Raw genomic sequence first — 27,295 nt, forward strand, 5'->3', positions numbered from 1 at the left:
ATAGGCATGCGATTCGAGTGGTGCACTGCATCACAGTGTCCCCTAGATGTCCCTGTGCTCAGATAAGGCCCGAAACATGATGAAACGAAAACAATTGCAAGGACACCGATGTAGGGGGACGGAAAAGCCTAGACTTCCTCTTTACGCGTCCTCTGATTGGCTTGTGAAGGTTATGAAAGCCGTGAATGAGAGCTACCTTGCAGCAAACTTGTCAGGAGGCAGAAAAAACTTGCTTTAGTGTCTGTGCTTGTACACAGCAAAGAAGGCACCGGTCCAGCATGAAATCAGCCTTTGTCTTGCTGACTGCGTTGGTAGCCCTGACAGCCTATTATGTGTACCTGCCCTTACCCAGCACAGTGTCGGATCCCTGGAAGCTCATGCTGCTGGATGCCACTTTCAGGGCAACCCAGCAAATGGTAAGCTTGATCCATGCAATTTTATTCTCTCTTCGCCTTCCCTCGCCACCCCCACACGCCCCTTGTATTTCTCTCCGTTGCAGTCAGCTGAGGAAATGCCATGTGTGTCCAGGGACTGATTTTAAGAGAGGAGAGGCGTCTCAGCCTTTTGGAGAAGCTGCCGCCGCCAAGGCGCCTCCGGGCGAGTTGGCAGAAATTAGCTCTGCAAATGCATCTGATCTTGATTTCTTTAAAGTACAATGGTAATACGCTATCAATTCTGCTGTTTGACGGCTCTGCGCCTCTTGGATTAATTGGTTGGTTGATTTGCAGCAGCAAGCGCTCCCTCTTCCTCCCTCGCTGCCTTTGCATTCAATGAATGAGAAATGCCAAAGAAACCCCTTTGTGCCAGCTCTTTTTGCTCCCTTTAATGTAGTTGCGGTGGCTGATGGGACTCCCGGCATCTAGAAACAGAATCGGATCTCTCTGTCTCTCCCTCTCACACGTATCAGCTAGGAGGAAAATGCCCCACCGGCCCATCCACTTCAAAAGCATGAGGTCGGTCCTTACCTTGTTTACCAGGCTGCGGCTGCCCTTGTGACATTGGGGAGCCAGCTCGGAGCGAAGGCTCTTCCCACCGCTCAGCACAAAACCAAACCTTTTCAGTTCCTTAGGACCCCCACCCCCTGAATCATTTGACAGTGGGAAGTGATGGGCTGACTCCATTGTAGAATCAAAGCATTTGGTAGTCAGTCCCTACTCCAGGCAGGTAAGGAGGACAGCTAACCTCATTACAGCCCCCAGCGCAGTCGTAGACATTTTCTGCATGCCATAACCGAGAAGGGGCTGGTTTCAGAGTAGCAGCCGTGTTAGTCTGTATTCGCAAAAAGAAAAGGAGTACTTGTGGCACCTTAGAGACTAACCAATTTATTTGAGCATGAGCTTTCGTGAGCTACAGCTCTCCCTGTTGATCTCTGTTTTACTTAATCCCACTCACATATCCAGAAGCATAAGGTTTTGGGGATTTCAGATGCAATGTATTTCCCTCTCTCTAGATGATGGAGATCTTTTGTATGGAGTTTATTACATGTTGCCTTCTTTGCATTTCCTAAGAGAAGAAACAAATTGAGTGCTTTTATCCTAGCACTTTACCCATCATATTCCAGGAAGAATGTAGTGTGGAAAAGTTTGAAAGCAGAGGGAAAGTCTTTCAAGTCGAGTAAAATTAGTATTTGGGCTTGCACTAATAAACAAGAGGAGTCTACCTTTGGACACTGTATTTGTTATACTGTGTTTTCCAAATAACATTTCAGAGGCTCCCTAACCTTTTCCCCACTTTAAATTTTGTTCTGGTGTTTGCATGGTGACATCATGCAGACCAGGGGTTACAAAACGTTTCACATCATGGTTTTACATGAATTTAATTCCTCTTCTGCTAATATAGTCTAATCTTTTTATAGCGACAATCAGGGTTTTACCCTGCTGAGGCACTTTTTAAAAAACTATTTTTGCCAGTAGTGCTTCATTTTATAAAACTGCATACACCTTTTAAAACACCAATTTATAGCAATTTAAAAACATTTAAAGGATGTGTCTTAGCTTTTGTGTGGAGACCAAGACTGCCATTTTAATAAGTCTACATGGGGGGTGAACTGACAAATCTTGTTTTTCTCACACATCCTTGTAATAGATGACATATTGCATTGGCTAAATGACATGAAAGTGCTCCAAAATAGCTCCATTCTTCAATAGAAGTTAAGGGTGCTCAGCACCTTACATGTTTGGGCCCCTTCATGTGTTCCGTATGAGTGTCTGAAGCAGTTGGTTTGTAAGTATCCACCATAATCAGTTCATAGATTTTTAAGGCCAGAAGGCATGCGATGATAATCTACTTAAACCTCCTACATAACATAGGCTATAGAATTTTACCCTGTAATTCTTGCATCACGCCCATAACCTCTAGTTGAATGACAGCATATCTTCCAGAAAGACATCTGCTCTTGATTTAATCAGTCTTTGTGTACATGTTACTATTAGGGTATAAACGCCATATGTCTCCACCATATTATTTATTTATGTAACATGAGAAATACATGGTACTGCACACTGGGTAAACAAGAAACAGTCCCCGCCCGCAGGAGTTTACTTTCTAAAGAAAGGAACAAGTGAGTACAATACAGAACAAATATGGAGTGTAGTGTAGTCTTCATAGATGGAACACATCACAGTACAGCTGAGCCTTCAAGAGTTTGTTTTAAGGAGCAAAGAGGGAGAAGGTGCTTGGCAGATATTAATCAGGAGGCTTTCCAAAGCTGAGTGACAGCATGAACTCAGGAATGAGGGACTGTCTTTAAAATGGGAGCCTGAAAGACCAAAAACTCAATGTGTGAGTAGTTGAAGTGGTAACTATAAAAGTCAAGCCATGGCAGTTATTTTCAGAGTCAGTTTTTACAACAAAGGATACTTTCAGTAGGGCTAAATTTCCCCCTGCCTCCCTCAGTGGTTGTTACAACACTGACTGGTTTTAGGTTTCTTTAAATGTGTCCATTGGACTTTGTTTTTTTTTTTTTTTTTTTTTTTTTTTTTTTTTTTTTTTTTTTCACCTACTCCTGAATGTGTTTTTCAGCTTGTTACTGTTTATCACAATAATATCCCCGAGGGGTTTGATTGCAGACTGAAGTAATACTTTTCCGGCTAAATGTTCTGATTTTAAAATCTCTGGAGTTCTTGTGTCTAACCTTTTCTCCCAAGAGCATGAACTTGACTTTAAGCGAGCTGTAGCTCACGAAAGCTTATGCTCAAATAAATTGGTTAGTCTCTAAGGTGCCACAAGTACTCCTTTTCTTTTTTTGCGAATACAGACTAACACGGCTGTTACTCTGAAACTTGACTTTACTTGCTTCTAATCATATAATACCTAACTGTCCTCTCGACTATTCTGAAGCCATGTTATTTAAACAACTTTATAAAGACAGTGTGACAATTAAACATTACAGTTTCTTGGTGGAAATGATATGTTTACTTTCTAACTATATTAATTCACTATATTAATTCACTGCCCTTGCTGTGTCAGAGCACGGGATTGTGGGAGGTCAGCATGTGTGTGTGTTTCTGTATCTCTCTCACTTTCAATTGGCAACATATTCCTGGCATGGGGGGAGACAACACCAGGGTGGGATAGTAAGAAGGAATAGGAGTGTGGCAGAGAATGGGAGAGGAAAGGGGGAACAGGTTGAAGGTGAGGGAGATCAGAGGAGAAAGTGAGAAAGAAACCAAGAAAGAAGAGACAGAAAGTTAATATGAGAATCAAAAGCCTGGGAGAAAGAAGAGAAAGTATAAAGACTAAAGCCTTGTCCACACTACAACCAAGATTCTGCTGCGTGTTACAGGCATGGTGGGTGTAACCAGTTACAAGAAACATGGGTCAGTTTATGTCCACACAGCAACTTTTCTGCCTATCAATCTGATTAACCATGAGGTTTTTTTTGTAAGAAGTGCATTCTAGGAAAATATGGACAGCTATCCTAATCTTTCTTGCCAGATGAGAGTGCCTGAAGGATATGGCATCAGCTGCACATATGGCAATCTGCTTTAGGGTGCTACCACAAAGAGCTCTGGGTAAGGAGGACCAGTCAAACTGGTTACGCAAACATTGGCAAGTTCTCGTGCCAACACAGCAAAGTAACTGTGGTGAACCCACGATAGAAAGATAAACATGCCAGCAGGCTGTGACCCTGGGCTGATGTTTGGTTCAGGGGTGCTGTAATTTATGACTGAGCTGCAACGCTCCCCACCCATCCATAGCTCAGAACAGCTGAAGTATGATTGCTCTTGCCACAACCCCTTCCTCCTCCAACTCATCCCAGCAAGAGCCTAATATAGGGGCTTTGAGGCAGGGGGCAGTGTAGAACCATTATGCCAGTCTAATGCTTCCCGCTGTATTGGCAAACTTCCTGGTGGGGAAATCCAGACACCAATCAAGTTTTAAACACACGGGGTGCGAACACAACTCATGTTGAGAGCCAACCAGGCCCCTAACTGGTTACAAACTCAGTTAAACTGTAGCTTGGGCAGGGCTAAGGAATAAGATCAATAAAGTTGACCTTGGTACAGGAAAGATTAATAAAGAAGAGGGCATGTAGATGCAATGCAGAAATACAAGAAAGACATAGGGAGTGTGATTACAAAGAAAGGGAGGAAGGGAGCAAAAGTGACATGCTTTGAGGAAGGGCTGGCACATTTCTCCACAATCAATCAAGGATGACAGTCCTCAGATAATTAAACTCATATATAGCCTCAGGGCCTTGTGATCTCTCGGCAATGATTATACTCACAGAGACACAAATGCTCACCACTCCTATTTCTGCTGGGTGCTTGCCAGGAAGCTGTGCCTCACCCTGTCAAACACAAACCAAGCCTCTGTGGCCCTGCTTCCACTCAGGAAGTTTTCTAAGGATATGTCTACACTGCAATTAGACACCCGGAGCTGGCCCATGTCAGTTGACATGGGCTCGCAGGGCTCGGGCTAAAGGGCTGTTTAATTGCGCTGTAGATGTTGGGGCTTGTGCAGCCCGAGCTTTGGGACCCTCACAGGACCCTAGAGCCTGGGCTCCACCCCCAGCCTGAACGTCTACACTGCAATTAAGCAGCCTGTTACCCCGAGCCCCGCAACCTCAAGTTGGTTGGCATGGGCCAGCCGTGGGTTTTTAATTGCAGTGTACACATACCCTAAGTGCCCAGCCATTGCTCACAATAGTTAAGCTCCAAAGGTGCTAGCAACATTGGGAGTTCTGTTGCAGACACTGAGTTGGCAGTAGCTTTGCCACAAGCAGAAGTGCCCAGAATCAGAACCAGTCTCTGATTCCGTATACTGTAGATATTGATTGCAAATTCCTGGGGACAAGACTTTCTCATTAATAACCAGCACATTCTCAGTCCCTAGAAATGATAACCAATCTTTGCATATATCAAAGATATTTCTAATGCGCCTGTCACTTTGGTAGCTAAGCACTAAGCACAATTAAGGTAAAAAGAGTGTCTGGGTCTAACAGAAATTGTTCAGTCTCTCTAAACCCTGATGTACAGGAGGAATATGTGAACTTGGTAGGTTTCTTCCCTTTGATTGTTTTTTGACAACAGTAAGTCCCATAAGTGGGAGTGGGCTGGCTCCATCACTCATGTAATGGGTGGGGCTTGCAGGGAGGCCTCATGGGAGCAGGGTAGGGTGACAGCATGCGACAGACCTGCAGGTAGCCAGGCAGCTGCAGATTTGCAAAACAATTTTCTGTGAAACGAAACAGGGACATGCCTTAACTATTGGACATGTGGCCTCCCTATCCAGAGAGAATGTGAGCTAACATGAACAATCTGGGCACGACCTGTCTGCTCCTTTCCCTGAACGTGGGCTGGATGAATGGACTATAAGGTGGATAGAAAGTTGGCTAGATTGTCGGGCTCAACGGGTAGTGATCAATGGCTCCATGTCTAGTTGGCAGCCGGTATCAAGTGGAGTCCCCAAGGGTCGGTCCTCGGGCTGGTTTTGTTCAATATCTTCATAAATGATCTGGAGGATGGTGTGGATTGCACCCTCAGCAAGTTTGCAGATGACACTAAATTGGGAGGAGAGGTAGATACGCTGGAGGGTAGGGACAGGATACAGAGGGACCTAGACAAATTAGAGGATTGGGCCAAAAGAAATCTGATGAGGTTCAACAAGGACAAGTGCAGAGTCCTGCACTTAGGATGGAAGAATCCCATGCACCGCTACAGACTAGGGACCGAATGGCTCGGCAGCAGTTCTGCAGAAAAGGACCTAGGGGTTACAGTGGACGAGAAGCTGGATATGAGTCAACAGTGTGTCCTTGTTGCCAAGAAGGCCAATGGCATTTTGGGATGTATACGTAGGGGCATTGCCAGCAGATCGAGAGACGTGATCGTTCCCCTCTATTCGACACTGGTGAGGCCTCATCTGGAGTACTGTGTCCAGCTTTGGGCCCCACACTACAAGAAGGATGTGGAAAAATGGGAAAGAGTCCAGCGGAGGGCAATAAAAATGATTAGGGGACTGGAACACATGACTTATGAGGAGAGGCTGAGGGAACTGGGATTGTTTAGTCTGCGGAAGAGAAGAACGAGGGGGGATTTGATAGCTGCTTTCAACTACCTGAAAGGGGGTTCCAAAGAGGATGGCTCTAGACTATTCTCAGTGGTAGCTGATGACAGAACAAGGAGTAATGGTCTCAAGTTGCAGTGGGGGAGGTTTAGGTTGGATATTAGGAAAAACTTTTTCACTAGGAGGGTGGTGAAACACTGGAATGCCTTACCTAGGGAGGTGGTGGAATCTCCTTCCTTAGAAGTTTTTAAGGTCAGGCTTGACAAAGCCCTGGCTGGGATGATTTAGTTGGGGATTGGTTCTGCTTTGAGCAGGGGGTTGGACTAGATGACCTCCTGAGGTCCCTTCCAACCCTGATATTCTATGATCCTATGAACATGCTGGTTGTTGCACTACAGCAGATCAGGCAGAGAAACGGTTTCACAAAATTTCCTTGGCTAAAGAATAACCTCTCAGAACCACCACAAGACCCACAAAGGCCAGATCACAGCTGGTGTAAATCAGCACAACTCTACTGAAATCAATGCAGCTAGATGTCAAAGCATTACATAACTTTACTGAACTTCTTTGAACCTCAAAAGAAGCGTGGGGGTAATTCTCTGATCCACATTCACTTACGTTTACCCTAATGTAACGTGTGAGTGAAACCCTCCTGCATTCAACCTTGAATTGGATTTTCCTATGGGAGGAACAGAGGGAGAATAGCATGATCTGAAATTCAAAGGTACAAATTGTCTTGTGCATTCAGCATTTCCAGGGTTTGAGTTGATACTTTTTGTATTCTTTTTAATGGGAGGGCTTTCTTAAACACAGAGAGCTGGTGTTCAGTCAATAAAATCATAAACATTTTGGAACCTGGCTTCCTGAGAAGCCATCTCTTTCACAGCGTAATACTGAAGCACAGTTTAAACAGGCTGCTGGGAGGGCATCCTTTGTCAGTGCCTCTCAGCTTTGGAAGTGGATTGCCCCCCTTGGTCCACTGAAGCTGAGATTTATAAAATTAGGCATACTTCAAAGCCTGTCTCTTTCTAAAGGCACATGTAGTGAAGGTGGTTTAGGGGTTTTTTTATACACCAGTTGCATTAATGTTAATGCCGCATATTTGTAGTGAATATTGATTATCTAAATTTTGTAAAGTACCATAGGTGGGAGATTAGATGTATGGCCCCAAAGAAATAAAGCCTCCGTGACAAAGAATCTGCAGTCATGCAACAAATCCTTCTTTCAGTGGAGTTCCTCTGAAATATTGTTTATATTACCGTAGCGCCAAGGAGTCCTGGTCATGGACGAGGCCCCCATTGTGCTAGGTGCTGGATATACACAGAACAAAAAGATGGGCTTTACCCCTCTGTATTTGTAGGAATAGTGTGCTTCTGTTAAACTATCCATCCTCTGAAAGCTTTGACACTGTGGCCTGCAGTAACAGGCTCCCAGGCTTACCACTGGAAAGTGACCAGGGAAAATAACAGTGCAGAGATGTAGTAAATACAAAGGACTGTTTTTTATTAACAATCAGTGAAATAACAACAAGGGGTCCAGTGGCACCTTAAAGACTAACAGATTTATTTGGGCATCAGCTTTTGTGGGTAAAAAAACCACTTCTTCAGATGCATGCCTGAAGAAGTAGGTTTTTTACCCACGAAAGATGATGCCCAAATAAATCTGTTAGTCTCTAAGGTGCCACCGGACTCCTCGTTGTTTTTGTGGATACAGACTAACATGGCTACCCCTCTGATAATCAGTGAAATACACATCCTTAAAATGAACTGGAAAAATCAGCAAAAGATTAACACTTAGTAGTATTAAAACCCATTTCCAAATGGCACTTTGGAGCCTAAATGACCTTTGATTTTTTTCTCCCGAGACATGGTCTCCACCCAATTTTTATTCTGGTATAACTATTTTGATTGGGGGGGAGGGCGAGTGATTATTTTAGTGGTTTTTTTTAAAGTTATACCAGTACAACCCCTAGTGTGGATGCAGTCTTACTGGTAGAAAGATACCTTATACCAGTATCATTTAGCCCCCCTTCCCATGCAGGATTAGCTATTCCAGATAAAAGATCTTTATGCCAGTATAATGGCATCCACACTGGGGGTATGTGTTTACTGCTGCAACTGCACCAGTATAGTTAGAGGTAAAACTTTTGTGAGCAGACAAGCCCTTAGGCTCATAAGTCACTTAGGTGTTTTTGACATTTTTATCCATGGTCTATTCACAAAGTAAAATATCACTTCTGACACTTTCTCTAATGTTACTGGGTATCAAGCTCCCATGGCTTTTGGTAACCATTCCCCTTACCTCCCAGCTCAACACTCTGACTTGCTGGGAATAATTATAAAAGGGCTCAGACTCCTTCCTGGTTTCTAGCATGCCTCAGCAAGGACAAGTGGTCAGCCTTCCAAAATAGTGAAAGACCTCCCCTCCAACCCATCTATTTTTTTTAAAATACCCACTAGTAGCCTCATTATCATAGTGCACTGGGTGGTTTGGCCTGATATCTCCCTTCCACATCCCCTCTTGGATCTTCCACAGCATGCCTGGGAAAAATATGATGTGCTGCAAGCACAATTACTATATAAATCATATGTACATTGGGAAACAATTCTCTACCTTTTCGGCTGAAGGAGATCTCCCTTAGCTGGTAGTTGTAGGTCCTTTATCCTCTCTGGGCAAGATGCATAAACAAAGTACAAGAAGTCAGATACCAGAATTGCATCCTGAGGCTATGTCTGTGCTGTAGCTGGGAGCGTACTTCCCAGTCCAGGTAAACAGACATGCTCTAGGTCTAGTCAAGCTAGTGCACTAAAAGGAGCAGCGTAGCCATGGACAGGAGCTCGGGCTAGGCACCTGAATATGTCCCCAGTCGATTGGGTGGGTTTGCCCAAGCTTCTTCCTGTGCTGCCACAGCCACACTGCTATTTTTAGCTCGCTAGCTCAAGCAGAGCTAGTGCATGTCAGTCTACTTGCACTTGGGAGCACCCTCCCAGCTGCAGCATAGACATCCCTGAAGCCCATATATAGGTAAAAAGTTAGGCCAGTGCTAGTTTTCTTGTTGCATCACAACAAAGGGCTCAGTGGGTAGAAATAAATTCCCAGCCCACTCTGCTTCTAGTGCTCTGAGCTCATCCTAGGAGGCTAAACATTCAGTCAGCAAACACAGATGGGCTGATTAGCAAGCACCACCATGTTCCCTTGAGACCAGTTCCTGCCTCTCAGTCACAAACTCCCTGCTCCCAGTCTTGTTTTCAGTAATTGAGATTTTTCCTTGAAGAAACTTACTGAAAGTGAAAAGATTTGTACTTCAGAATGAATCATTTATACACAAGAAGAAGAATACACTTATGGCACCTTTTCTCCAGGGATTTCACAGCTTTTTAAACACGAATTAAGCCTCACAGTCACTGTCCCTACAAGGCAGGTATTATTGCAATCAGGTTAGGGAAGAATAAACTGAAGCAGAGGCCCCAACTGAGAGAGCTACTCACACTCTTTCAGCTTGTAGAAAGGAAGGCAGGCTTTACTGTGTGAAGCAAGGAGATTCTTTCCCCCTAGAATCAGGCAAGCACAGACAATACTGAAGAAGTTTATTCACGGTACCGGGAAGACTGATAAACAGCTTCAAAAATATAGTGTTACAGTAACCAATTATATATCTTTTCTTATTAATTTATTTGCATTTATTTTGTACTTACAGAGACAAACATTATTTCAGAGAGAGGGAGAGAACATTTAACATGATAATGACAAGAGCAGGACATACACACAGAAACTATTTTAATTACATCATTTATCTGTGACTATTCTTAAGGCGAAGGGGTGGGGGGAATGAGTGTTCACAGATATCCGGAGAGCTGTGCAGGGGTTTGTACTGTTCTTTCTTACCAAGAGGCTGAGTTACTGCGCAGACATCTGACCATGTAAGTCTATCAAGTGTTTACAGCTGCCGCTATCCTTGGACCGCTGGTATTTCTGTTTGTTAGTTAGGTAGGTTTCTGTCTCAGCTGCTAACTGAATTTTTAACTCTTGCCTAACAACTAGGTGATGCAATTCAGACTAGTAAAGTCAGAAGAAGAAAATTTGGATCTTTAGGGTTCATATTTTCACTGGAAGTTTTGAAAAGTTTGTGGTTATGGGATTTTATTAAAACCTAAGCTTTCCCAATACACTATGAGAAATGCAGAAATTAATTGTAATAATATAACAAAATGACTACTGTATATGTGTATTACTGCCCTCTACTGGAAGAAATTGACACACAGTTCAGCAGTTCTAAGGGTCCTGTGGTGCTGTGGTTCTCAACCACGGGTACATGTACCCCTGGGGATACGCAGAGGTCTTCCAGAGGGTCCATCAACTCATCTAGCTATTTTCCTAGTTTTACAACAGGCTAAATAAAAAGACCTAGCGAAGTCAGTACAAACTAAAATTTCATTCAGACAGTGACTTGTTTATACTGCTCTATATACTATACACTGAAATGTAAGTACAATATTTATATTCCAGTTAATTTATTTTATAATTATATGATAAAAATGAGAAAGTCAGCAATTTTTCAGTAATAGTGTGCTGTGACACTTTTGTATTTTTATGTCTGATTTTGTAAGCAAGTAGTTTTTCAGTGAGGTGAAACTTGGGGGTATGCAAGACAAATCAGACTCCTAAAAGGGGTACAGTAGTCTGGAAAGGTTGAGAACCACTGCTATGGTGCTACCCACTCCTGACGATTCTTTTTCTATCTAACTGTGCTTTTCAAGGTGGAGTGTCTCAGTTCTAACCCACTGCCATCTTGATCTTCCAAGTGCTTATGGTGCTTTTTTTTTTTCCAAAATATATATTAAGACAACTGAGGGTATGTGTACACTGCCAAAAAAAAAAAAAAGACCTGGGACAGGAAATCTCAGATCCCAGGTCAACTGATTTGGAGTCACGCTATGGGGCTAAAAATAGCAGCGTAGATGCTTGGGCTGGAGCTCAGCGTCTGAGACCCACCTCCTTCACTGGGTTTCAGGGATAAACCTTAAACCCAAACAACTACACTGTAGCCATGTAGTGCAAGCCCCAGGAGCCCAAGTCAGTTGACCCAGCCTTTGAGACTCACTGCCGTGGGTCTCTTTTTGTAGTGTAGACATGCCCTGAGAATTCCTTGGGTGGCACAGTTTTGTCACAATATAACTTTGGAAGGCTTTGACATCATTACCTCATGGGTGTTAAGTTCTGTTGCCTGGCTAGTTACAGGTACTGTCATTTGAAGAAAATTGCAAGGATATTTAATGCAACATAGTAGGATAAGCCTGTGAGTAACAAATGATTTTTTTCCCCCACTCCTCAATTTCTCCCTAGTGCAACCTGGTTCACTGTCTAAGACTCAGCCATCACTTGAGAGTTCTGAATTATGTGATTGGTACTTTTGACAAGTTGGAGCCCTCGTCCTCTGAACACATTAAGATAACAGACGCCCTTTTTGATGGAGTGGAAGTCAGAGTGTTTGAACCTTCTCCAAAGCAAGACGAAACACTAAAGCGTAGTGTCGTTTACATCCACGGAGGAGGATGGGCTTTGGCAAGTGCAAGTATGTGTCTGTCTTTAATTAGAGTGGATTTGATATGTTCTCATCACAGCAGATTCAGTGTTACTAAAAGCTGTTCTCCCACCCAGAAGCTGAGAGTTTTGCTCTCTGAGACATGTCTGAACCTAATGAGAGCTGGAACCCTGGGTCTATAGTAACTGTCCCAACTCTCGCCATAAGAGGCGGAAAAGTAATCCTGAAACAGAAAACAAGTGCATTCTTTATCAGCACATGGCTGCAAAAGAATCAGAAGCTTATTTTAAACACATACTGAAAAGAGTAGAGAGTTATTTATGGGGACTCCTTCATGACCAAGCTGGTATAGGTCAGTGGTTTTCAAACTTTTTTTTTGGTGACCCAGTTGAAGAAAATTGTTGACGCTGACGACCCAATGGCGCTGCGGATGAGGGGTTTGGGGTGTGGGAGGGTTCAGGGCTGGGGCAGAGGGCTGGGGTACAAGAGTGAGGGCTGCGGGGTGGGGCCAGGAATGAGGGGTTCAGGGTGTGGGAGCGGGCTCTGGGCTGGGGTAGGGGCTTGGGGTGCGGGAGGGCGTCAGGACTCTGGGTTGGGAGTGCAGGGTCTGTGGATGAAGGATTTGGGGTGCAGGAAGAGGCTCTGGGTTTGGGGGGACTCAGGGCAGGGGTGTGGGGTTTGGGCGCAGACTTACCTTGGGTGGCTCCTGGTCAGCAGTGCAGCAGGGGTGCTAAGGTAGGCTTCCTGCCTGTCCCGGCACTGTGGACCACGCTGCGTCCTGGAAGCAGCCAGCACCAGCTCTGACTCCTAGGCAGAGGCGCGCAAGCAGCTCTGCATGGCTCTCACCCGCAGGCACCTCTCCCCTCCCCCCAGCTCCCATTGGCCAGGAACCAGTGCTCAGGGCAGGGGCAGCACACGGAGTCCTGTGGCATCCCCACCTAGGAGCTAGACCTGCTGCTGGCCATTTCCTGGGGTGCAGCGGGTGTCAGAACAGGTAGGAACTAGCCTGCATTAGCCGGGTAGCACCCCCGACGGGACTTTTAACGGCCCGGTCGGCGGTGCTGACCAGAGCCTCCACGACCCAGTGTCTTACATCCCCTGACCCAGTACTGAGTCACGACCCACAGTCTGAAAACCACTGGTGTAGGTCACCATGGTCTCTGTGTTGCATGCCACAGAGGACAGTAAACACTGACCAAACGATTAGGGACTGATGGCTACATGATATATTTTGCCTAAGCCCCAGGCAGCAGTTTATCCTTCTGCAAGAATCACCTTATAGGTAGTTGAAAATGTTGACACTTTTTGTGGAAATGTTCCCATTTTTTGACTGGCTCTAAATTACATGTATTTGGAGTGATGTGCGACTGCAGGGGATAGAGGCAGCTAGAGGTAGGTGGAGACCAGGCACTTTGCATGGCCTGCTCCTTTAGAAAACCAGTGTTTTTAGCAGAAAACTGCCTTGGACATCAAAGTTGCCTAGAGTGGTGTTAAGTTAACACGCTATGAATGTGGAAGGTAGTGCGCAGCTGTAGACAGTGATAGCCTGGCCACTAATCCAGCCACACTATTGTCAGGGAGTAGAATCTTCAGTGCGGGGCTGTGAGCGCAAACACTCCCTGTGGGTGTCCTTAAGATCTGCCTGGTTGGGGTGAAGATTGAAGGCCATGCCCTCTTCATCTTCTGTGCTTCCAAGAGGATAATAAAGCATATTGTATGTTGAAAGGTGCAGATTTAATTACTGCTTAACCCTATGACAGTTTTAGTGTGAAGAACGATTATGGGTGGGATTATCAGATGTGCCTTTGACTTTCAGTTGGATGTGTGTACCTAAATCACGTAGGCACTTTTCGAAATGCCAGCGTATTTGGTCCATAATTAGTAACTGTACCCATTAAAAATTCCTCTACCTTTCTAGTCTCACAGAATTCTCCCAATTAGCCCTGTAACGGCGGGGCCTTGCTGATCAAGCTGGGGTGCCCCCATCAGTCCAGTATGGGGGTAGTCCACTCCGCCACTCGGTCGTTGGCTTCCCCGTTACATGGGTGATTTCAGCCACCTGTGGCCTGGCTCCCCGACGGGGTCACCTAAACGGGAAATCCGTGGATTCTGAGTGGCAAAACAATCAAACAGTCTGTGGAATTAGCCCCCTGGTCAGGGCAAAGCAGCAAGCAGGCTGCAGCCCCTGCGTGGGGCAAAGTAAGCAATTAGTCTATAGCTTGGCAGCCTCTGGCTGGGGCAGCAAACAACCAAACAGACTAGGGAATTAGCCCCCTGGGCAGGGCGAAGCAGCAAACAGGATGCAGCCCCGGGATGGTAAACAATCAGTCTATAGGCCTCATGCCTCTCTGGGTTGGGCCGTAGTTTAAGCAGCTTCCTCAACAGGTGGCAGCTCGGCTTCCACGGCAGTCACAGCAGCTGGCAGGTAGACCTGGTCCCCGGGCTTTACCGCCGGGGCACTGCAGGTACCTCTGCAAGAGCCAGCAGCGTACCTCCACCCTCGCAACTGGCCTGCCTCCTTTTATCTGAGTTCTCCACTTGGAGCATGTACAGCAGGCAAGAGGGGGCGTGGCCTCCAGGGTCCCAATGACTGGTCCGCCCTCGGTGGCCCAGTGCCGTCTTCAGGAAGACCTGTCATAGGTAGCTGTTAGTGATGCTTTATAGAACTTGGTCAGCTGCACTGGTTCTGTAGTAACATTTGCATAGCACTCCCAAGGGGCAGAGTGTGTGCTTCAGAATTACAGTGCTTCACTCAGATCACTGTAACTCTAACCACATTATTGCAGTTTGAGATGTAAAAATTAGTGGTAGAAATATTACTGCTAAATATTAAATCTCAAGACTGTGTACTTTAAAGAGATGCTTAATACATTGTTATATCCTCCACCACCATTAAATACCTATTCAGTAACTGAAGAGGCATAGAATTAAAGAAAATTAGCACCCTGCGAAATAAGATGGCTTTGAACCTGCTGCCCTGATTCAGGTGAGCAGTCCCATTGACTTTAATAGGACTACTACCTTGAGTAGGAACTGAAAGTTTCAAGTCCAGCATGCATAATATCACAACCACATATACAATGACAAAAATGCACAAAAATAGCATTTCTCAGACACTAATCCTCAGAACAGCCCAGTGCGGTTAGGTAGCGGTAAGTGAAACTGTGGCAGAGAGCTGAAGTGACTTGCCTGAAGTGACACAATAAGTTGATGGCAAAGCCAGGAAGAGAGTGCACAAACTGTGTTCATTCCATTAGATCATGGTACCTGCTGTTATACACTGACTGCATTCCATTCCATTTCTTTACATTTGCATAAAGATTTACTGATAATAATGAGTGTCTATTATAATGTCAGGGGTTTTTGCAGGATTGAATATAAGTGCTTGCTGTTTTTCTTATGAATCTAAAGATATGTAAAGCTGTGTACAATATGCATATTCACAAAATTTACTGTCTTCCACTAACGTTTGGTCGTCTGATTCCCAGGAACAAGCTCCTATAACAATCTCTGCAGGATCATGGCAGAATCTCTGAATGCTGTAATTGTCTCAGTTGAGTGAGTAATCAACAAAATCTTAAAGTATTTAGAAATACAGATCATTATGGATGAGTTAATTGCTTTTTTCTTTGTCGTGACTTGTTTAAAAGGTTTTCATTTGAAAAAAGTCTCTTTAGCAGGACTTGATATTTTGTGTCCTTCTCAATGACAGTGGATTAGAATGGTATCTGGATACTGTTCTCATTTTAAGAGATAATGGCACCCTCAATAGTACAGGACATTTAAAAGTACATAGTAAAAAGGGAGTGAGGGGGAACCACTTTAACTGGAACTAAAAAGCCACAATCTTGCTAACACATGCATACGAGTAGTCCTATTAAAATCTGTGGGTTTACTCAGATGAATCAGTAACTCGTGTGCATCAGTGCTTGCAGGATCCAGATCACAATACAAACACAGACACACTTTCTATATACACACACAAACCCCCTCAGCCTTTGAAGGAAGAGAGAAATACCTATCCCTCAATCTCTCCAGTCAGCGGATGGGACTGTTGTCTCTCTCAGTGGTCACTGTCATTGTGCTTCCCAGCAGGAGGTTGAGATTTGTGAGGCAGATTTGAACTAAGGATATTTCTCGTTCTTTTAGAAACAATTAAGTTGTATTAAGGTATGGTATGGAACAGGGATCGGCAACCTTTGGCCCATGGCCCGCCAGGGTAAGCCCCCTGGCAGGCCGGGCCGGTTTGTTTACCTGCCGTGTCCACAGGTTCAGTTGATCGCGGCTCCCACTGGCTGCAGTTTGCCATCCCAGGCCAGTGGGGGAAATGCGGAAAGCGGTGCAGGCTGAGGGATGTGCTGGCCCTCGCTTCCCGCAGCCCCATTGGCCTGGAGTGGGGAACCGTGGCCAGTGGGAGCCGCGATCATCCGAACCTGCGGATGTGGCAGGTAAACAAACCATCCTGGCCCACCAGGGGACTTACCCTGGCGGGCCGCATGCTAAAGGTTGCTGATCCCTGGTATAGAACTTCAATTGGTAGCTGATTTTTACCAGTGTTGCTTAACTAAAACATGCAGTGGAGACTATTTCTTGCTGTGCCCCCTCCTCCACAAACACAGACACTTGATACATTGATCTAACCTCGCCCGAACACTTAAAGTAAGTACATCCATTTATTCATGTCTGAATACTGGTGACATCAGAACAGAATTTTTGGAAGTCTTCACAATCCATCTCTAACTTCATGCTGACCTTACAGTGATCTGCAGCATACCATCCATTTCCTCATTTGTCATCCCTGCTACAATGACCTTCCACCATTCCTTCCATAATAACTTTCTCAGGGTTATTGCCATCTCTATGCCTAATGTGAGCAAAGTACATAAGTTTGCATGTGTTGATTTCTGACATCAGGATCTGCTGCTCTCAAATAATATTTCTAACATAGGCATTAGTCTTTTTCTGTCCACACATGGAGCTTACCTGACGGTATCACAAAGAACCAAATCAACTATGTAATGATACAGCTATACTAGAGATCAAGTACACAATGAACATAGACTTTCCTGAGTGCAGACTGGTGCAGACCATCAGCTGTTAGCGTGAAACAAAATTAAAACTTAAACATGGGACATTCAACATTTGGACTTATCCAAAATCAATGACCATTATATAACTTCAGTCCACAATGGGTTTGAGTCATTGGCACAGGTGAAGGAGAACAATCCCAACATACGGAGGTAAAATGAAACTGTTATGCTCAAAACCACCGAAACACACATTCTGAAATGTCACTGTCGGAGTGCTCCGTGGGTAACTGAGAAGGTGTTTAAACTAGTGGAAAAACGGTGCAGAGTGAAAGAGAATAGCTTGGAGATGGAAGAATGTAGGAGAGAATATAAGGAACTGAGCAGACAGATGGAAAGGCAGACTAGATCAGTCAAGTGCAAATATCTAAAGGCAAAATGTATGTAACTTGAGAATTAGAAAGAGTAATAGCATAAAAGGTATGTTCACAGTGGTCAGGTTTCTTACCAACAGGTTTTTCTGTGATCAATCATAATAAAATATCATGATGGCAGAGCCCTCACTGAGGGTGATGGTATCAAACACAAGTGTAGAGATTACTTTGCCAGGATGTGTGCCTCACCTGATAACTGCCACACACTTTGCACGAGTGCAAATCACTACACAAGCTGGAAGGCAGTGGTGAATTTAAGCCTTCTCTTTACCTTATGGAGTCTTAGTCAACCCTCTTAAGTTGCTAAGTACATTAATGGGCTACTCTAATAAACCAGAAGAGGGAAATTTGAGTGGTTGCATTAAGCACTTTTCTTTTGTAAATGAAAATATTAAAGTTGACAGAAGAGTGGGGCCAGGGACTGAATTAATGAGATTATTTGCCAATTCTCATGATCAAATTACAGCCTCATTACAAATTACAGCCTATGCAGAATTGATTTTACTGGTACAGTATTCATTCCAATATAATTTAAGGGTAGTTGTTTCCAGCTCCTTTTAATTGTCTCCTCTAATAAACACAAAAATAAATGAGCAAGATGTTAGCCATTGCAGACAAGTGGCTATCACAATATTGAAATGTCCCTTATTATTCCTTTTCTTGTTTATGATGCTGTAATCCTGCCTGTTTTGGTGAGCCATTTGTCTTCTCTACCCAACCATTATCTCTGTCAATCAAGCCTTTTGTACTCAGTGCAGTCTAATTTGATTTCTCATTAGTTTAATTGCACATCTTCTCACTTGAATGTTGCATACCCAATCTGTTATCCAGTTGTAGAGGGGATTCCCAAAGGCCTATCATATATTACTTTATCTAATGTAATACACAGATTACTTTCTAAAGCCTAAATAGTTTTAAGAATCTGAAAAACTTCTTATTTATCTCAATATTATGCCTGAAATTTATTTTGCACATATAATTTCTGTTGGATGCAAAACAGTCAGTCAGTAGAATATAGGAGTATGATCTAATATAGCACGTGTTGCTTTTATGCAAAGGCATGTGCTTCAGGGTGAATCAGTTCTTATCCTGGATACAGGAGATAGCATTTAAGAGTGTTAGTCAATCCACCACATTATATTCAATAAACCCCACAGGGCAAGATTAATGAGATCAAATCAGTGAGCATCCTAACCAGGCTGAAAGTTAAGGCCGTATCTAGACTAGAATTTAAAAGGGTGTTAGCTAGCGTAGACAAGACACACTGCCTCTAACGTATGCTAAGCTGGTAGAGTTGAGGCCTGTCATTTTGGTTAGCACATGTTAGCTAACATTCTAGCAACACACCTTTACATACTAAGCTATACAAGGCTTAAGAGAATAAGAATCGCAAAAACCACCTACTGAGGTAGTGTTGCCTAGTGAATAGAGCAGCGGACTGGAACTCAGGAGACCGGGATTCTATGTCTGACTGTACCGCTAGCCTGCTGAATGACCAGAGGTAAATTATCTCACCTCTTTGTGCCTCAATTTCCCTATCTGTAAGATGGGGATAATGCTACTGACCTTTGTAAAGCACTTTGAGATCTGCTGATGAACAGCACTATATAAGAGCTAATTATAATAATTATTATTATTAGACACAAGGGCCTGCGTTGCTGTTGCCAGGCTGGCATGATAAACAAGGGAGCAAGTTTTGAAGGTGCTTTTTAATCAGCTGCCTGTCTTTCCATGGCAAAAACATGGTCAAAAGACTCAGCCTGACTTGCAAGCCTCAAATGAATCCCACAACAGAGAAAGGGTCATCACAACCCCATGTCTACCCACCAGCCAGACTCCTGGTGCCCTAGTGTTGAGGATGATGTAGCTTCCAAGCAGCAGCCTGCTTGCAGTATCAGCCGAAGACTACTCTAGGAACAAAACCAAGTTTGCAGGGCCTGTGAGATTTTTTAAATACAATAGATCACTTTGGGGAGAGAGAACAAAAGGCTGACTGATTAAGAATATCTTTCTGAGGGTGTTTTCTGTAACAGCCACAACTTTAGGAAGCAATGTCCAAGGCTATCCTGTTAGCTTCCTGAGTGGAGGAGTTGACAGTCTTTTTCTGCGGATCTAAAATGTCAGGAAACATTACATTTCCAACCAGTTCAGTTAGACACATTTATATTACAACCCTGCCTACTGGCACAAGTTTGACTTGCAAACTTGTTTCACATAATACCACCATTCCGATTTGGCTCACAAGTTGGGAGAGAACAAATGCTAACTTCTGCCTCGGCAGAAACGACTGCTCGGAATGGCCAGTTGCTCACAACAATCCTAACAGGGAAAACAAAAGAAACCAGACTCTTTGCCTGCTGTGAACACTAGAGAAAAGGGTAGCTTTTCTATTGCCGCTCATGGGCTGATGGCAAGGGAAGTTGTGGAATTCCCATCATTGGAGGTTTTTAAGAACAAGTTGGACAAACACCTGTCAGGGATGGTATACTTAATCTGTCTCAGCACAGAGGGATGGACTTGATGACATGTCGAGGTCCCTGCCAGCCCTACATTTCTATGATTCTATTAAATTAAGCTGAACATTTCAGGAATACGGGAAACAGTTTTTTCCTGTCCTGAGAAAGCTTTAAAGATACTGAAAAACTTTTGACTTTTCATCCTGATTATCAAAAATCCCCTCTTCCCCCTCCTCCCCACAAATTTCAGTTTGGGTCAATGGTATTTACACAGCTCTAGAGAAACCCTGAGACCCCCAAGGGTTTAAGTAATGACTGAAAAATCATTCATCTCCCACTGTTTTTTGAAGACCAAGGAGGCCTAGCAGATACAACATTGCACTGGGATTCAGGAGAGCTGCATTCTATTCTTGGCTCAGCCATTGGTCTGCTGGATGCTCTTGGGCAAGTCATTTCACTCATGCCTCAGTTTCCCCCACTGTAAAATGGGGATAAAGATACAGACTTCCTTTGTAAAGCACTTCGAGATCTTTTGATGAAAAACACTAGATAAGAGCTAGGTATTATTATGATTCCTGGCCCACATTCATTTCATGTTGCATATGCTGTAGCTGTGTTAAATGTTTCCACTGCTGTGTCCACCAACTATAATTACAAATGCAGGGGACAGGGAACTCCATAACTTTGATTTCGTATCCTTATTCTGTTGGGGACACATGGCTTACCCTTACCCATGTGGGCTAAGCAGGGTATTCAGCCTCCACACCGAGCAGATACCACTACCTGCTTTTTACAGGTTTTGTGATAAAAACATTAATGAATGAATCCTCACATTTTGAGATCCTCTATTGGGAGATAACTTAAAAGTTCCACTTAACAATTTCCTAATTTATTCATATTCAGTGGGTTAGCATCACACTTTCAGAATTAGAGTTGTAATAATAACATGTAGGCAGTTAAATACTGTTTAAGTGTTAAATGTTTCATATTTCAACCACAATATTTAAACTAAGTTATTTTTGCATTTTACTATCCACCTGATAGTACCTAATAGTCCTCCTAGAAAGGTACATTTTCTGTGTATAATGATTATCCTATGTAAGGCTCTTTCTTCTTTTGTAGGTACAGGCTGGTACCAGAGGTTCATTTCCCTGAGCAATTCCACGATACTTTACGTGCAACAAAGTATTTTCTGCAGTCTGATATCCTAGCTAAATACTCAGTTGATCCAGGTCGAATTGCAATTTCTGGTGATAGCGCAGGAGGAAATTTGGCTGCTGCTGTGTGCCAGCAGGTAAAATCATTGTCTGTATCTATCACAATAACAATCCATATTCCAGCAGTGCACATGGGTAGACAGATTATTTGTGCTGCATCATCACAAAGTGACAGACTAGCTTTAGAGATAGAATGGTAGTGGTCCCCCATAAAAGCCAGCTGCTAGACATAAGTAAGACCTGTCAATTATTTCTGAATCAAGCAGTGCTAGAATGTCTTACTGCTTTTATAAGTTGTTATGGGCCAGATTTTAAAAGTGCAATTTAGGTACCAACCTTACCCATTGTACTAGTGAATCCTTTATTTGCTTGCATAAGTGGCTAATTGGGCACATAAATGCATAATTCATAAATTCAGTTCCCTATTTTGTGAATAAGCAATTTTTGCAGCTGCCCGTCTTTGAAAATGAACTTATTTCTTTTAATACAATTGAAGGGGAAATAATTTTTTTTAATTAAATGGCATTTTTTCCTCACAGGAAGACAATTTAACAGAAGAGTTTGAATTCAATTGTAGGAAAAATCTATTTTCCCTGCTATTCGTACCATATGTATTTCTAATTTAAATTAGTCTGAATTTGATCTGGTTGGAATTTTTAAGGCAGCCTGGGGCCTTAATTAGGGGCAGTTGCCATTAATCAATCAATAAGGGGCAATTACCAAAGCAGGTCAGTTCTTTAGGACGAACACCCAGGAGAGCAGCCCTTTTATTGGGAAATGGCATGTCTTACACCATGTCTACACTAACACTTATGCCGGCAAAATGTCCGTTGCTCCAGGGCATGAAAAAAAAAGTTTTGCTGGCATAAGTGGTAGTGTGCACAGCGCTATGTCGGCATGAGAACTTCTCCTGCCAACATAGCTACCGCCGCTCGTTAAAGTGATTTTATTATGTCAACGGAAGAGCTCGCTCCAATCTGCATAGAGCTGCATCAGTACAGCTGTGCCACTATAAACTTGCTCGTGTAGACATGGCCTTTTTCTCACTTACACTGGTGTGAATCAGCTATGACTCCATTGAAATCACTGGTGTAAAAGCAGTGCAGGTGAGAACAGAATCAGATCTAAACTGTTAAGATTCCAGACTAAGAGCAAAATTCTCTGCAGCGGAGTTACACCAGCAGAGCATTTGTCCATAAAACACCAAATGTGGTTTCTCTCCTCTTGGGGGAATGAATTGTAACTCCTTTCAGTGGAACCAGTGATGTAGGATCAGATACAGCATAAGCAGTGACCGCTTTTTTACAATCTGGATTCTGTCCTGTGTTTTTCCTACAGCTTAGTCTAGATGACAGTGTTACCAACAAACTGAAGCTGCAGGCTTTAATCTATCCAGTCCTTCAGGCATTGGACTTTAACACCCCTTCGTACCAGCAGAACACTGACATGCCTGTTCTTCCTCGCTTCGTCATGGTGAAGTTTTGGATAGACTATTTCAATGGTAACTACGACTTTGCCCCCTCGATGCTGATCAACAACCACACTTCCCTCGACATAAGCCAGGCTGTTTCTTTCAGGGGACGTCTGAACTGGACTTCTCTCCTGCCTTCAACGTTCAAAAAGAATTACAAACCTGTGATACAACCCACAGGGAAGGCCGAAATCATCCAGGAAATACCTGCACTACTTGACATACGTGCAGCTCCATTGCTAGCAGAAAAAGAAATTTTCCAGCTTCAGCCAAAGACCTACATCCTGACTTGCGAGAATGATGTCCTGAGAGATGATGGAATAATGTATGCCAAACGGTTGGAGAGTGCAGGTGTGGAGGTCACACTTGATCACTTTGATGACTGCTTTCATGGCTGCATGATCTTTACTATTTGGCCTACCAATTTCTCTTCAGGACATCGGACCAGAGACAGCTACATAAAGTGGCTTGCTGAAAACCTGTGAAGAAAGTGAGTCCTCTCTAGAAGGCACAGAACAGTCAATTTCAAGCTCACTATTTCAAAAAGAAAAAAGTTGTGCACTTTTAGGCTATCTAAGTTCATTTGTTCAAGATTATGTCATAGAGCTTCTGTTGCAAGAAGTAGTGTGTCACTAACTGCTTGGTTAGTAGCTGATTAGCCTTGTCCAGCATAGCAATTTGCTAAATATTTATTAAACAGTGTGGTATGCAGTGTAGTTACAGCCATGTCAGTCCCAGGATATTAGAGAGACAAGGTGGGTGAGATAATGTCTTTCATTGGACCAACTTCTGTTGGTGAGGGAGACAAGTTATTGAGCCACCCAGAGCTCTTCTTCAGCTCTGGTGGGAAAGGTACTCCCAGGGTCATAGCAAAATGCAAGGTGGAACAAATGGTTTTTCATAAATAGTTAGCACATTTGCTAAGGGACCATTCAAGGTAGAGTGGCCTGTTAACATCTCTGCAGTCACAGGACAAAAAGAGGAGGTTAGTGGGTTACAGATTGTTGTAATAAGCCACAAATCCAGTGTCTCTGTTCAGTCCATGGTTTTAAGTGTCTAGCTGAGTAATGAATTTAAATTTTTGACGCTCGGAGTACCTTTCCCAGACCTGAAGAGCAGCTCTGTGTGATTCAAAAACTTGTCTCTCTCACCAAGAGAACTTGGCCTCATCCAACCTTGTCGCGCCATTAAAAACTAATCCATTGTAGATTCAGATGCGACATCAATTGCAACCATGGTGAATGAACACTGAGCAGTTCTCAACAAGAAAATCAGTGTTCCTCAAACTTATTCTTATTAGTCAAAATTTTCAAGTTTGGGTGCATAACATTAGGCACCAAGGCCACAATTTTCAGTTAACAGGTGTTCGGTTTTAGGCACTCAAATAAGGGTAGCCTGATTTTTAGAGGTGCTGAGCATTTACAAATCCCACTGAAGTCAAGGGAAGCTGTGGTGCTCATCAATTTTGAAAATCAGGCCACTTATTTAGGTGCTTAAATATGGATTTAGGTGCTGGCCTTTAGGCACACAGATTTATAGCTTTTTTAAAAAAACAGTTCCAACTTTAAGGCATTTTAAAGCATGCTAAGCAAGCTTTTTACCCCCAAAATGTAACAACTTTGGAATCTGGTCCTTTTTTGAAACAAGCACAGTGCTAAAAAAAATTGTAAAAAAGAATGAAGCCCGTGTAGGTCCTTTCTGTTGACTTTAACAGACATTGATCCTACACACAGACAAAGCGGTGTGCAAGCTTTTATGGACCAATGGAAACTCCACCAAATGCAGATTCCATTTGTGAATTTACATCTTTAAAGTTGATGGCATTTTTGGCCAAAGGTTGTGACTATGCCTGCCTTCAAAATTTCAGCTTTATGACCACTTTAGAGAAAATATGAAAATACTAACAAATAAAAAAGCCCTCTATGTGGTTTGCACTGATGTTTGTATTTAACATTTACAGTTGTTCTTCACTGAGTCTCTTCTGTGCTTGTAACTTCCGTTCATTGTCCTCCATGCTTTTTGGAGGAAGTTTCCCCTGTGTAGCAAGCAAAATCACTAGAGATAAGATTTACCCTAAAGTCCAGATTCAGATTGAACTATGCAGCTGGATCTTCTCGCTCTCATGGATGGAACCAAAATCCCAGATATGAATAGCCTATGCTACTGGGGAATCAGGTTCTGCAACTTGAGCTCCTCTCTAAAATAGCCAGACAACCACAACTGAAGTTAAGACAAGGACATGGAAACTACTTACAACAGTGTGTATTTTGCATAATGTTTGTTGTTTTTGTTGTTGTTATTGAATGTAAGCTGGGACAAACTGACAAAAGCCAGGAGCTTCTAAGCTAAAACAGAAAGAGCAATTGTCTTGCGAACTAAGTCTAATGCTTTAACTTGGGATAGCTGATTTCAGTAGTTCTGAGCTCTGTCACTGTGTGTGTGAGTTTGAACAACTTGCTTCATTTTTGTGCCTCAGTTCTTTCTTCTGTAAGAGAGGGAGTCATATTTCTGTACTTCACAAGGGTGTTGAAGATACATTTGTAAATGTTAATGAGGCACTGTGATACTACAAGGGACTCTGTTAAACTTTCCCATTCTTCAGTCTCTGTATTGTATTGTTCTGTACTATGCCAGCTTGGGCCACTAGAGTACATGCCCTCTGATAAAGACAACTTATTTCTCTGGCTCAGCTTTACAGTGCTCTGCAAATTTACAGCACTAAAGTAAGCACCTTCCTGGCTTTTGTCAATTTATTATGGAACATTTTAAAATAGAGCCTTTTTTGTACTTGATTTCTGCGGGAAGGTTCTAAACACATGTACTTGATGGACCAGATTGACTTCCACATTTTTAAAATGGATATTTAGAGGTCCATTTTCATTAGTATATGCACATATAGACTGGGAGCTAATGGCAGAATGACCTGGTTGTCTCATATGGGTTCACAGCAAGAAACAGCAGGATGTTGCTATAATTGTGTGTATTAAGAAAGGTTAACAAGAGAGGGCCCCAGTCCATGCTGAACCATGAGAGCTTGAAACTGATCTCTGGCCGTAGGTTCACACAGAGTGCACAGCCCAAGCCAATTTCAGTAACTGGCCAAGTAAAACCACTGACACAGATTCTTCTCTCAGTTACATTGGTTTCGATTAATTGCCTTCAGTGGTGATACTTCAGATTTGCATATATGTAAACTGGAGCAAAATTTGGCTAGTGTATCCAAATATCCTAAAATGTAGGAAGGTTCAGACTCAGATCTGGATTTCAAAGCTCCCCCCCTCAGGAGTGTTATGGATCCAGGGTTTTAGTTTCAATGCTACTGTGTACACTCGAAAGCCAGCTTGCAAATCTTAACATAGGGACTACACCAAACTCCACTGAAGTCAATGAAAACATTTCCATTGATTTCATTTAGCTCTATTTCAGGGCCTTTATGGCTATGGGCCTGATCCAAACTCTACTGAAATCAATGGCAGTCTTGCCATTGACTTCATTGGGCTCTGGATCAGACCTTGTACTTCAAAAAATAAATCTCAGTACCAAAATAGCTTAAGGTACACTCGGCTACAGGCTTATAAAATGCATTTTAGAAAACAGAAGTTACTATAGTACTACAAAATAGCATCCAAGTGGTTAATAGTCCTGTAAATTTGGGGTTGTGTTCTGTAATAAGAAAATTGGCCCCAAGACTTGTCTGCAAAAGTTTTAGCCCTGCATGTGTTTATGGCAGTTATAAATCCCTAATATGAAGTTATAATGGAACTACTGATCTGTTTTAACTGTAGTGACATGGATAGCACAGCTAGAATATATATTCATGGAGCTGGTTATAAAGTTCCTTCATGCACTGAAGCATATTAAATTCTTGGCACAGAAGATGGTAGCAAGTAGATAACTGGATTGAATTTATTCATTGTCATCGCCATCTTGATGTGAAATCCACAATGGCTGCACTATATGAAGGTGAAGCAACAGCAGCAACTTGTTATATCAAAGTATCTGAACAAGTTTTACCTTGCAGCTAACTAACAAGTATATGGTACTTAGTTGTAAAGCTGCGTAATATGTCCTCTAACGGGTTACAAGAAATCAGGGTTCCGGCTCTGAAACAGTTTAGTTGAGTATAGCAGCACAAGACACTTTCCAGAAGTTCCACATCAGCCTGAAGTAAGCCATAGGCTTGTTCTCCTCTGTATTTCTACTTCTTGCCTCCTTGCTCTAGTTTTTCCCATGATCGAAGTTTACAGGTTATATTCTCTTCTGAGTTAAACTGGAGTAACTGCACTGACACCAGTCTAACTCAGCTGAGAGTCCAACTTGGCCCAATATGTACTGTGAGGCAAATCTGGTTCTTGCCTGGAAGAGATTAAGGAAAATCCGTGTTACAATACATTGATTTACTCCAATGACTCCACATTTTTTGAAGAGCTGCATTTGGACAGGCCTAAATCCTGGGAAGTATTGAGCTTCTTCAACCCTTATTCATTTCAGTGAGAGTTGGAGCTTTTAGCACATTGTTACCTTGTACAGATACTGGACTTAATCCTATATATTTCAAATTTTTATATTTATCTAAAACATTTAAACTTCTTTTAGAAGTCATGCTAAGTAACCTGCTGAATTTTTGGTAAAATAGACCAA

General features: G+C 43.0%; 2 protein-coding genes across 2 annotated transcripts in view; one reads left to right on the plus strand and one right to left on the minus strand.

Moving 5' to 3' along the window:
- On the plus strand, positions 1-26,530 carry NCEH1 (neutral cholesterol ester hydrolase 1). The gene is made up of 5 exons (XM_037908926.2): positions 1-416; positions 11,851-12,079; positions 15,538-15,607; positions 21,089-21,260; positions 22,522-26,530. Exons 1-5 carry the CDS (start codon positions 186-188, stop codon positions 23,137-23,139), a joined length of 1,320 nt encoding a protein of 439 aa, XP_037764854.1. The 5' UTR covers positions 1-185; the 3' UTR covers positions 23,140-26,530.
- Positions 1-27,295, minus strand: part of ECT2 (epithelial cell transforming 2) — a 137,049-nt gene that overhangs the window by 60,214 nt on the left and 49,540 nt on the right. The window lies entirely within an intron of this gene.

This window comes from Chelonia mydas, chromosome 9 (genome assembly GCF_015237465.2).
Source record: "Chelonia mydas isolate rCheMyd1 chromosome 9, rCheMyd1.pri.v2, whole genome shotgun sequence".
NCBI classification, from domain to species: Eukaryota; Metazoa; Chordata; order Testudines; family Cheloniidae; genus Chelonia; species Chelonia mydas.